General features: G+C 40.7%; 1 protein-coding gene across 3 annotated transcripts in view; it reads right to left on the reverse strand.

The window, feature by feature from the left end:
• The window catches only part of RBBP7 (RB binding protein 7, chromatin remodeling factor), a 30,536-nt gene that overhangs the window by 16,389 nt on the left and 2,398 nt on the right, over positions 1–11,749 (reverse strand). For 2 of the 3 annotated variants that reach the window (XM_032756638.2, XM_032756636.2), the window contains exons 3-5: positions 6,914–7,059; positions 2,670–2,843; positions 1,587–1,702 (exon numbers count right to left, since the gene is read on the reverse strand). In XM_032756638.2, coding sequence (XP_032612529.1) covers positions 1,587–1,702; positions 2,670–2,843; positions 6,914–7,059 — 436 coding nt within the window. The remainder of the gene's footprint in view (positions 1–1,586; positions 1,703–2,669; positions 2,844–6,913; positions 7,060–11,749) is intronic. The other variant, XM_032756637.2, reaches the window with a different exon arrangement.

Raw genomic sequence — 11,749 nt, forward strand, 5'->3', positions numbered from 1 at the left:
AAAAAAAAAAAAAAAAAAGTGAAAAGACAACCAACAGAATGGGAGAAAATTTTTGAAAATCATAGGGACTTACACCTAGAAAACATAAGAAACTCTTATAACTCTACAGTAAAAAGACAAAATTAAAATATGGACAAAGAATTTGAATACCTATTTCTCCAGAGGAGATATGCAAATGGCCAGTAAGTACAAGAAAAAACGCTTATCATTAGTCATCAGGGAAATGCAAATTAAAATCACAATGAGCTGGGCATAGTGACTCATGCCTGTAATCCCAGCACTTTAGGAGGCCAAGGCAGGAGGACTGCTTGAGCCCAGGAGTTCAAGACCAGCATGGCCAACATGGTGAAACCCTGTCTCTACTAAAAGTACAAAAATTAGCTGGGTTTCACGGCGCATGGCTGTAATCTCAGCTACTTGGGAGGCTAAGGCAGGAGAATCGCTTGAACCCGGGAGGTGGAGGTTGCAGTGAGCTGAGATCGTGCCACTATACTCCAGCCTGGGTGACAGAGACAGATTCCGTCTCAAAAAAACAAACAAACAAACAAACCCAACCCCCCCCCACCCCGCCAAAAACAAAAACAAAAACAGAAACAAAAAAAAATACCCCAGGAAATACCACTTTACGCACACTAGGATAGCTATAATAAAAAAGACAAGCATTAGTGAGGATGTACAGAAACTGGAACATTTGTACATTGCTTGTGGAAATGTAGAATGGAAAACCACTTTGGAAAACAGTTTGGTAGTTCTTCAAAAAATTAAACAGAGATACCATATGATCCAATAATTCCACTCCCGGGTATATATCCAAGAGAAATGAAAACACACATCTACACAAAAATCTGTAAATAAATGCTTGTAACATAATTCAAAATAGCCCAAAAGTAGAAAGAACTCAAATGGTTCATTAACTGACAAATAAGCAAACTGTGGTATACCCATACAGTGGAATATTGTTCATCCGTAAAAAGGAATGGAATGTAAGTAATGTTACTTGAAAACATTATGCTAAGTGAAAGAAACCAAACAGAAAAGGCCATATATGAGATTCCATTTACATGAAATATCAAGAACAGATAACTCTATAGAGACAGAAAATAAATTAGTGCTTACCAGGAGCTGGGGGAAGGCAGGGAATGAGTGGGGAGTCACTGCTTAATGGGTATGGAATTTCTCTTTCAGAGAGTGAATGAAAACATTCTAGAATTAGTGGCAATAGTTGTGCACCTTTGTGAATATACTAAAACCTACTGAATTGTACACTTAAAAAATACTTTATATTAATCAGGTCCCACAAACATTCTAGAGTTTCCATTATAAGGGCCTGGAGGGTCCTCTTTTAAATAATGGGAGGCCTTTTGCCTATGCTCCCTCCATTCTAAGGCTACTTCAAAAGAGCTCTGTGGAATCCAAAGACTCATACAGGGCAGTATGAAAACCATCTCTCTAAAGTCCTGGGGGAATGTTACCAGAATAATCAGCAGTATTATCTTAGAAAAACTTTCATCTATATAGTACCCCTTTAATACAGCTGTGACACGTCAGCTCTCACTATAGAACAAATTACAAAGAATGTTTCTCACATGGTCATCAGATGCACTTAGGAGATGTCCACTCAAATTCGAATTCCAGGAGAGACCATAGCCTTCCTTCTGATGACCTCTTAATCTGAGATCAGGATTACATTCTCCACTTGGGTCTAAGAAAAGATGAAAAACATTAAGTTATTCTGTTTATCAGAACTGGTGAGAATAAATTCTCACTCCTTCATTGAGTGAACCATTGCAGCAACTGCACATGAACAAGATCTGGTCTTTAATACCCAGTGCAAATTGAGCCTCATGACCATTAAATGATTGGTTTCTTTGGAAAACCTAATACTATCCCCAACACAAAAATATTAAAAACTATAGCTATCCTACAAATTTGGGCAGTGGTAACCCTATCCACACAACCCCCCAATTTTTTAGAAATATTTCTAACACAGCAGGTCTGCTTGCTCAGTCCTTGCATGCCTCTAGGGTAGCCTGCAACCATAAATGACCCTTGGCCAACCCCTGGGAATGTGACCCTCAGAAAGTTCTTCACGTCACTGACTGATAAAGTTGTGCAAGCCCAGAGCAGTGGGGTATGCCATAGGGACCTGTCAAGACTTGTAGGATTGTTTAGCAAGATTCACAATGTATTTGTCTTCACTATTGCGGTCCTCAATTTTGTTACCATGGCTGGTCATAGAACAGGATGTGCCCACGCCAACAGATCTCCACAAAAATCCCAGATTCTGAAACTCAAATGGGCTGCCCTGGATAGAGACATTTAGCACATGTTCCTATGGTTTGCTGCTAGAGACAAAGCATGTCCCACGTGGCCCTGGATGGGAAGGACTCAGACGCCTGTAGCTAACCCCTGTGGACTTCCCCTGATGTGTATCTTTTTCTTCCTACTCTTGCTCTGGATTCTTTGCTGTAATAAACTTTAGCTGTTAGTATAAGCTGCTTTTAGGTAGTTCTGGCAAATCCCTGAACTTGAGGATGGTTATGGCGTCCCCAAAGCAATTTTTAAACCTTTAAATATTATAATAAAGTATGCTACTTTGACCTTAAAAACATTACCAGTTTGAATCAAGAAAACTGCTCAAGTAATGACCTGACTTTATTATTACATACCTGGTTTAGCAGGGTGTTTTGTATAGTCAAAAACCAACACATCAGAAGATGGTGTTTTTGTAGCAATGATGTGAGGATTCTGCGGCATGTAACGAGCACGGTTTACTTCTCCTTCGTGATTGATTTTAATTTCACATTCAATTTTTCCTGTTACAGAACCAAAGCCACCAAATTCTAATGTGAGGAGAAAGAAACACACACACACACACACTCAGGATTAAAATTCACAAATCACTTAGTTCAATCAACCTAACAGATTTTGACCTGGCAGAATACAACACAAATTGACAAGACAAGGACAGAAACATGCATAGAGAAAATCCAAAAATGTGGGTTCATTTGCCACATCAATTTATTCTTAAAGCCCATTTGCACTGGAAAATATTGGTAGCTGCCTTATGCAACAACTGTCCTCTTTCAGTTATGAAGATGATATAGTTATTCACTGCAATTTCAAATAACCATATAATAAGCAGACCAACAGCTTTTTAGTTCAAATAGAACTCACTGGAAGTACTGCACTGAATTAGCATCTTATTTTAGGATTCATCAAAACAGGAAAGGTTTTAACCCTCCACAGTATGAACACCGTTTGAGTCTAAAGTCAGGAGCATCCTCATATCAATCAGAAACCCATGCTAACCCCTACCTGTCCCTAAACACACATTTGTTGGCCCTGCTAGCATACTTGGTTTAACTGCTAGTGCAGTGCCAAGGTTAACCTCTCTGCCCATATGGTGTGTGAATAAGACTATAGTATTAAATAATCATGAGAAAGGCCTTGTAAAGTAACAAAGCCATATAAAAAGTACGGTAACTTCCAAGAAGTAGCAACATGTTAGCAGAAAGAATACAGGTAGAGAACATCTAAGCAAATACAGCAAACAAGAACATTCTTTTTTGTGCTCATAGATAAAAAACTTGAATTAGTTGTTGATGCTTAAAAAAGATAGGAGGGTTCACATTACAATTGTGTTATTCTTCCTGACCTATATTGCCTTTTCTTTGCACATTCCATTTTAGCTCACCCTGTGTCTCAGGTCAGGGACAACTAACACAAATGCCTACTGGAGCCAGGCAGGTAAGAAGTAAAATAGACCGGGGCCTGGAGCAACCACCAAAAGGAGCAAACCATTTCTCAGTTCCAGGCAGCTCCTTCTATGTGGAATGCTTAATGAACATCGGCTTCCATGTCTTAATATCAGTATCTAGCCGTTCCTCTCTGAAGCAAACATAGCTTACTATTTCAGCGTGGTTGAAAAAGCCGTATCTCAAATCCACAATTACTTCAAAGCTCCTCTACCCACTACTCTCATGTGACCACATGCAAAAGGACCCTTTTTCCTCGTAGCACCTTCTGTTCCATGATGGAAGTGTGCCTCGGAATGCTAAGATCCCTCCTGATCCAATCGTCTCCTTCCTCCTGAGACTGCTCCAAACCTGCTCCACTTTGACCTTCAACATCCCATTCCATGGACTCCAGTGGCTCTAACCCTTCTGCTACAAAGATACTCAAGTTTCCTGATTCCTTTAGCTAAAACAACCTGAAGAGCTCTCCTTTAAAAAAAAAAAAAAAGGGGGGGGGCCTTCCAAGTAGGATTTACTTTGAACACAGAGCTTCGTTTTCTCAAACTTAAAATTTTGAAAAGTCACTGTCTTAATGATCATATCCATTAAAAAATGTAACTCAATATTGGCCGGGCACGGTGGCTCACGCCTGTAATCCCAGCACTTTGGGAGGCCAAGGCGGGCGGATCATGAGGTCAGGAGAGCAAGACCATCCTGGCTAACAAGGTGAAACCCCGTCTCTACTAAAAATACAAAAAATTAGCTAGGTGTGGTGGCGGGCGCCTGTAGTCCCAGCTACTCGGGAAATTGCTTGAACCCGGGAGGCAGAGGCTGCAGTGAGCTGAGATCGCACCATTGCACTTCAGCCTGGGTGACAGAGCGAGACTTCGTCTTAAAAAAACAAAACAAAACAAAACAAAAAATATATATATATATAAAATATACCGAATATTAACAAAGGTATTAACTGAATTATTTCAGCTACTTGTTAGAATACACTGGATGTGTAACTTTAATAATATATTAACATCATTATGCAGAGACTGTTAAACTGCAAGCCCAGTAAATACATACTTCAGGGCTAAAAACCATTTAAAAATTTCTGATTACAATATATTCAGGCCGGGAGTGGTGGCTCATGCCTGTAATTCCAGCACTTTGGGAAGTTTAGGCAGGCGAATCACTTGAGGCCAGGAGTTTGAGACCTGCCTGGCCAACATGACAAAACCCAGTCTCTACTAAAAATACAAAAATTAGCCGGGTGTGGTGGTGGGTGCCTGTAATCCCAGCTACTCTCGAGGCTGAGGCACGAGAATCACTTGAACCCAGGAGGTGGAGGTTGCAGTGAGCCAAGATCGCACCACTGCACTCCAGCCTGGGTGACAGGGCGAGACCCTGCCTCATAACAAACAAAAACAAAACACAAAAAAACCCCAATATTTAAAGAAATAATGCATACAGTTGTCGGGGAATGAACAGTAAATTGTGGGAGTAGTAAACTGGGTAAATCACTTTGGAAAATAGTTTTCTATGAAGTTGACAATGAATACACCATACAACCCAGCAGTTTCACTACACTAGAGAATGTAATATTTTTGAGACAGGATCTTGCTCTGTTGCTCAGGGTGGAGTGCAGTGGTGTGATCCTAGCTCACTACAGCTTTGAACTCCTGGGCTCAAGCGATCCTCAGCCTCCCACGTAGCTAGGACTACAGACATGTGCCACCACACATGGCTGATTTTTAATTTTATTTTTTGATAGAGATAATGTCTCGCTGTGTGCCCTGAGTGGTCTTAAACTCCTGGGCTCAAGTGTTCCTCCTGCCTTGGCCTCCCAAAGTGTTGGGACTATGGGTGTAGCCACTGTGCCTGGCCAGTATTTTATTTTCAATAAGAAAAAAACCCTAAGGCATGTATTAGAAAGTGCTAATAGCGTTAAGCCATTTGGGACTGTGAAGAAAGAGTTAATACAGCAGTCTGGGTGCTTAGCCCTGTAGTCTCTGAGGAACACTGGGACCCCATTACTGACCCTTGGCTAACTCCTGGGAACATGCATCTCAGAATGTTCTTTCTGTCACTGATGAACTGATGGTTTTGTGGTGTGCACCTGGAGCAATGGACCGTGTTGTACCAGTTTGTCAGGGTTACTTTGCAGATATCAAGATTGATGACACATACCTTCTTTTATTACTGGGTCCTCAGTTTGTATTACTGGGGTCCTCAAGTTTCAGTTGCTGTGGCTGGTTGTCAGCAGGATGTGCCTATGCAACTAGTCCCCCAAGAAAGCCTCAGATTCCAAGACCCAAACAGGCTTCCCTGAGCAGAGATATTTCACACATGTCCCTGCAGTTTGCTGCCAGAAAGCACATCCTGTGTGGCCTTGGACAAGACTTGTGCCAGACCTCCCTGAACTTGCCGATGTACATCTTTTTCCTGCTGCTTTTGTGTTCTTTACTGTAACAAACTTTAGCCACAAGTATAATTTGCTCTTGGGAGTCCTAGGAAATCACCAAACTTGGGGTGGTCATGGGAATACCAAAACAGGAGAGTATATGTTTGACAAATTAAAAAAAGAAAAAAGCAGCCAACAGATTCCTAAATTAACCCTACCACTACTGCCTCACTCCTCAAACAAAAAATACCCACTGCACAAACCAACACATATTACTTCTACCAAAGTGGAATATTGTAATTACACATAGCAGTTAGTCACTTAATTTATCTTGGATACCTTCCTATATCAGTGTGTACAGATTCTTCTCATTAAAAAAATTTTTTTTAAATTTTTGGTAGAAATGAGATCTGTGTTTTTCAGACTGGGCTTGAACTCCTGAGTTCAAGCAATCCTCCCACCTTGGCCTCCCAAAGTGCTGGGATTATAGGCGTGAGCCATGGCACCTGGCCTTTCTTATTAATCGCTGAGTAGTATTTCAAACATACCATGTGCTTAACCAACTTTCTATGAACCAACATCTGAGTTACAAGGTTGATCCTAATTTTTCAATTCTGCAATTACGACTAAAATCCTTGTGGACATGTGGGTGGGTAGTTCTGTAGAATAAAGTCCTAGAAGTTAAATTACTGGGCCAAAAGCTAATAGTATAGTTTTAATAGTATATGCTTTGAAAGAGGCATTTTCCCTTTGACACCAATATTGGAATATATGATATACCTACCACCCTTGTCACTGTCACAATGGGAAGCATCAAACTGTGCATCATCATTGGGAATATGTACTCGGGCAACCACCAGATGATTCTGCTCATCAGACGTATGAGTCCCCAGCACTAGCCAATGAAGGGCATAATCTTTTCCTTCCGGTCTGTTTAAGAAAGAAAGAAAGTCACACTAATCCTACAAGAAACCTCCAATTGCTAACAAATTCAGTCTAGTTCCCTCAAAATACATTCAAATTTCTTTAGCAAATATATACTTAGCATCAACTGTGTATCTTCTCCCCCTCTGGTTACCAACTTTACAATCCCCACTTATGCAAATATAAGAAAATATTCTAGCTACAACATGCAGAGGGCTTGCTTCTTTCCCAAAGAGCCATCCTCCTGTGCCTCAATTATCAATGTGAACACTACCTTTTATAGAGCAGCACTCTGGGGAAGGTAGGCCCAACTCAGTAAACACAGACAAACATCTACACAGGAATCCACCAATAATCCCCACACTCATAAATCACAACTTCCCACCTAAAGAAATCTTCTTCCCACCTAAATATATCTTATACACTAGATGTTTCTTATCTCCCAATAAGAAATTCTACAAGGTAGTATGGACAGAAAGTGTTGAATCAAAAAAACTTAGCTTAAATCCTGGATCAAACTAAAATGCAGTTGCTTAAAACACAACCTCCTTGGGGCCTCAGTTTCTTCACTGAATAAAATAGGCTATAAGTGCAAATGGCATGATGTGAAACTCCCTGACGTTTATGATACCTAAGTTTATGAAACGAATATTCTCAATTTTACTGAGGTATCTTTGTTACCTTGTTCTGTGGAAACACCTTGAGGCTGAAGAACTTGCCCAAACCTCTTGGCACCTTGGTCCAAGCAGTGATTTTTGCATCAGTATCTATCAAAAAGGCTTTCCCATTTGTATTATCTAGAACACAATTTTCAACTGTGCTCCGTGGTCCCATTTCAATGAAGAGGACTGAGAAGTAGGGCTCTAGGCCCTAACACAAGACAAGTTAGGCCATTTATCTGTTTCTAAATTTCAGCTGCACAAAGGATTCAATTTTTTTTTTCTAAAAAGATTGAAGATTACTTCTAGGCAAGTAATTTAGTAATAAGAAAATACAAGATGCAATTTTACCAAAATTTGGCTTACGGTAAAAAAGTGTGTGCACACGGAGAAGAGACACACACACACACTCCCCCCAAAAACAGAGTAAGGCAGCCGTGACTAAGCAATAGCAACGTGTTTGAAAAAAAGACAGCTAGGCGTGGTGGCTCACGCCTGTAATCCCAGCACTTTAGGAGGCCAAGGCAGGTGGATCACCTGAGGTCAGGAGTTCGAGACCAGCCTAGCCAACATGGAGAAAACCCATCTCTATTAAAAATACAAAATTAGCCGGGCATGGTGGCGCATGCCTGTAATCCCAGCTACTCAGGAGGCGGAGGCAGGAGAATCACTTGAACCTGGGAGGCAGAGGTTGCGGTGAGCCAAGATCACACCATTGCACTCCAGCCTGGGCAACGAGTGAAACTCTGTCTCCAAAAAAAAAAAAAAAAAAAAAAAGAAGAAGAAGACGACGACATGGGTCTTGGTTGATACATGCACAGTGGGCCAAGAATATGATGTGGCTATCAAAAAATTAATTAATTCCATCTTATATGTGTGCAGGTGGCAATGCACATGAGCACATGTGCCCCCCCCCCCCCCCACCTTTTCTTTTTTTAAGAGACAAGGTCTCACTATGTTGCCCAGGCTGGCCTCCAACTCCTGGGCTCAAGTTGATCCTCCTGCATCAACCTCTTCAGTAGCTGGGACTACAGATGTGTGCCACCACATCTGGCTTGCCCACTTATTTTTAACCGGTAAAAACATTAACATTAGGCTCTAAGCAACATACTTTATGAGGACTTGGACAAAAATCAAACCTTTACAGGGAATAGTGGCTTAAAATGAAAGGGTAAGCCAGGTGCAGTGCTGTGCACCCGTAGTACCAGCTACTAGGGTTACTAGGGAAGACTGCTTGAGCCTAGGAGTTCATGTCCAGCCTGGGCAACATAGCAAGACCCTGTCTCAAGAAAAAAAAAAAAAAGAATAAAGAAATATTTGGCCGGATGCGGTGGCTCACGCCTCTAATCCCAGCACTTTGGGAAGCCGAGGCAAGCGGATCGCTTGAACCCAGGAGTTCGAGACCAGCCTGGGCAACATGGCAAAATCCCATCTCCACAAAAAAAAAAAAAAAACCAAAAAACCAAAAAACAAAAATTTAAATAAATATTTAAAAAGAGAAATAATAATGCTTGAGAGAAAGAAGGCACCACAGAGCAATGCTGGTACTGTCATCAAAGGTAAAAAGTGACTTGTTTTTTGTGGAGTTAAGCAGGAAAATTAAGACCAACAGGTAAAAAATTACAGGTAAGTCAGTTTATCACAGGCCCTTTCTAAGGAACACTGTCCCAAGATGGACTGGAGGAGCTTAAAAATCCCTCTGGACTCAAATTTAATTATTCCAGTTTTCCCCAACTTGATCATCATATGAGGACTTTTTTTTTTTACTAGAAATCACTTCACCTCCATCATTAAAACACAGCCTGTTTTCCTAAACTAATCAATATGACACTATTTTCCTCCAATACTGGATGTACCTAAAGGCTGGAGAAGTACTAATGGTTAAGAAAGCCTATTCATTTTCAGTGCAGAATCCTTTGACCCCAGTAACTACCACTAGGAAATTTAGCCAAGCATCACATAAATATGGCCTATTACAAGATTATTCTCAGCAGTATTGTTTATAGCAGCAAAAAGACTGAAAATAACTAAATATCCATCAGTAAGGAACTCGTATCATGCCAGTGTATCCATAAACAAAATTCTATGGCACCCTTGAAAAGAACAAGCATATCCAAGCATGCTGACAGGAAAATCTCCAATATATACTCTTACTGACAAACTCAAGTGAAGAACTTGCTACCATAAAAAATGAAGATATAGGTATGCACTTCTACACGCTGGCAAGGATGGGTTAGGAAACTGAAAACAATGACTGGGGAAAGGAAGGAGGACAGTAAGGGATGTGGAAAGGGGACTTATTCTTCACTCTATGTCCTTTTGTACTTCCTGAATTTGAAAAATTACAAAGCTTTTTAGGTAGACAATAAGTTAGTCTCAATATATTTAAGACATTATTCAACAAGAGATATGAAATAACTACCTAATTAAAACAAATTTCTTAGAGATACTTAAACCTTTTAAAAGCCAAATCAACACCTGTAATCCCAGTACTCTGGGAGGCCGAGGCAGGTGGATCACGAGGTCAGGAGTTTGAGACCAGCCTGACCAACATGGTGAAACCCTGTCTTTACTAAAAATACAAAAATTAGCTGGGTGTGGTGGCACACACCTGTAATCCCAGCTACTCAGGAGGCTGAGGCAGGAGAATCGCTTGAACCTGGGAGGTGGAGGTTGCAGTGAGCCAAGATGGCGCCACTGCACTCCAGCCTGGGAGACAGAGCGAGAATCTGTCTCAAAAAAAAAAAAAAAAAAAGAAAGAAAGAAAGAAAAAAGAAAGCCAAATCAATTAGTTGGACAATTACCTAACTCAACTGAGGGACAATAGCTCAGAAAGTCCAAGTAATCGTTATGAGGCATGTTGTGTAAGTCGGCAGAAGAAAGGCCTATGAGGTGGAGTAGGGTCTTGTTCCTCAGAGTCAGGCATTGAGAATAGTCAACATTTTTACTGTTCTGTATGGTGATAAAACACAGTCCCTTTATACCCCAAACTGAACCCTGCAAAGCACCACACAGCAATCCTCAACATCCAAGAATGCAGGCTGCTTGGCATTTTCTTACATTCTCTAAGCCACTGCACATCCCACAACCCAATCCCACAACAGCTTTGTATACAAAGAACACCATGATACACATTAAATAATTTAATCAAAGCATTTTCTGTTACATTCCTAAGTATTACATATTATAGGTAACATTTTTTTAAAAAAACTTCAGCAAATAGCTTTCATTGAAAATCCAAATGAAGAAACACAGAGCTATTTCAATCCTGACAAATAACAGGAAGGGGTGGGAGAATCAGCATCAGTCACCACTTACAATGTACTTATGCTGCACCAGGCACTTTAACATGTATGATCTTATTTCATTCCCTCAAATGTAGGTAGTCAGTACGACCAACATCTCCATTTACAGCCCAGACAACACGGCCCCAGTTCATGAAGCTAAGAAGAAGCAGGGGCATGATTCTAACCCAGGTCTCTAAGTTTAAAGCCCCTGCTGTTTTCTATTATGTCACAGTGGGTCAAAAAGATCCCCCAAAAGGTAAATTTAGTTAATACATTTTAAATCCGCTTAACAGACCAAAGAGGCAAATGCACACGATGCTCCAAACCAGAACTTGAATACCCGAGTATATGATGCTTAATCTATTTTCAATCTGTTCAAAGGTGGCTGTAAACGTCAATGCTTCCATGTCTCCATCATTTAGTTCTTCTCTACTCTTCCCACATCTGTACATTTACATTTAGATTTTTGGGAAGCCCAGTGGAAATTCCTATCTGTATGGAAATCAATGTTTGCATATGGAGAACATGGCCACTGTAAGAGCACTTTTATATACATTAATTATAATTATTATTTTTATTTTTAAGAGATGGAGTCTCGCTCTCGCCCAGGCTGGAGTGCAGTAGTGAGATCTTGGCTCACTGCAACCTCTGCCTCCCAGGTTCAAGCAATTCTCCTGCCTCAGCCTCCCTGTGGCCTGTAGCTAGGACTACAGGTACACGCTGCCACGCCCGGCTTTTTTTTTTTTTTTT

Source organism: Hylobates moloch, unplaced genomic scaffold (assembly GCF_009828535.3).
Source record: "Hylobates moloch isolate HMO894 unplaced genomic scaffold, HMol_V3 SCAFFOLD_7, whole genome shotgun sequence".
NCBI classification, from domain to species: Eukaryota; Metazoa; Chordata; class Mammalia; order Primates; family Hylobatidae; genus Hylobates; species Hylobates moloch.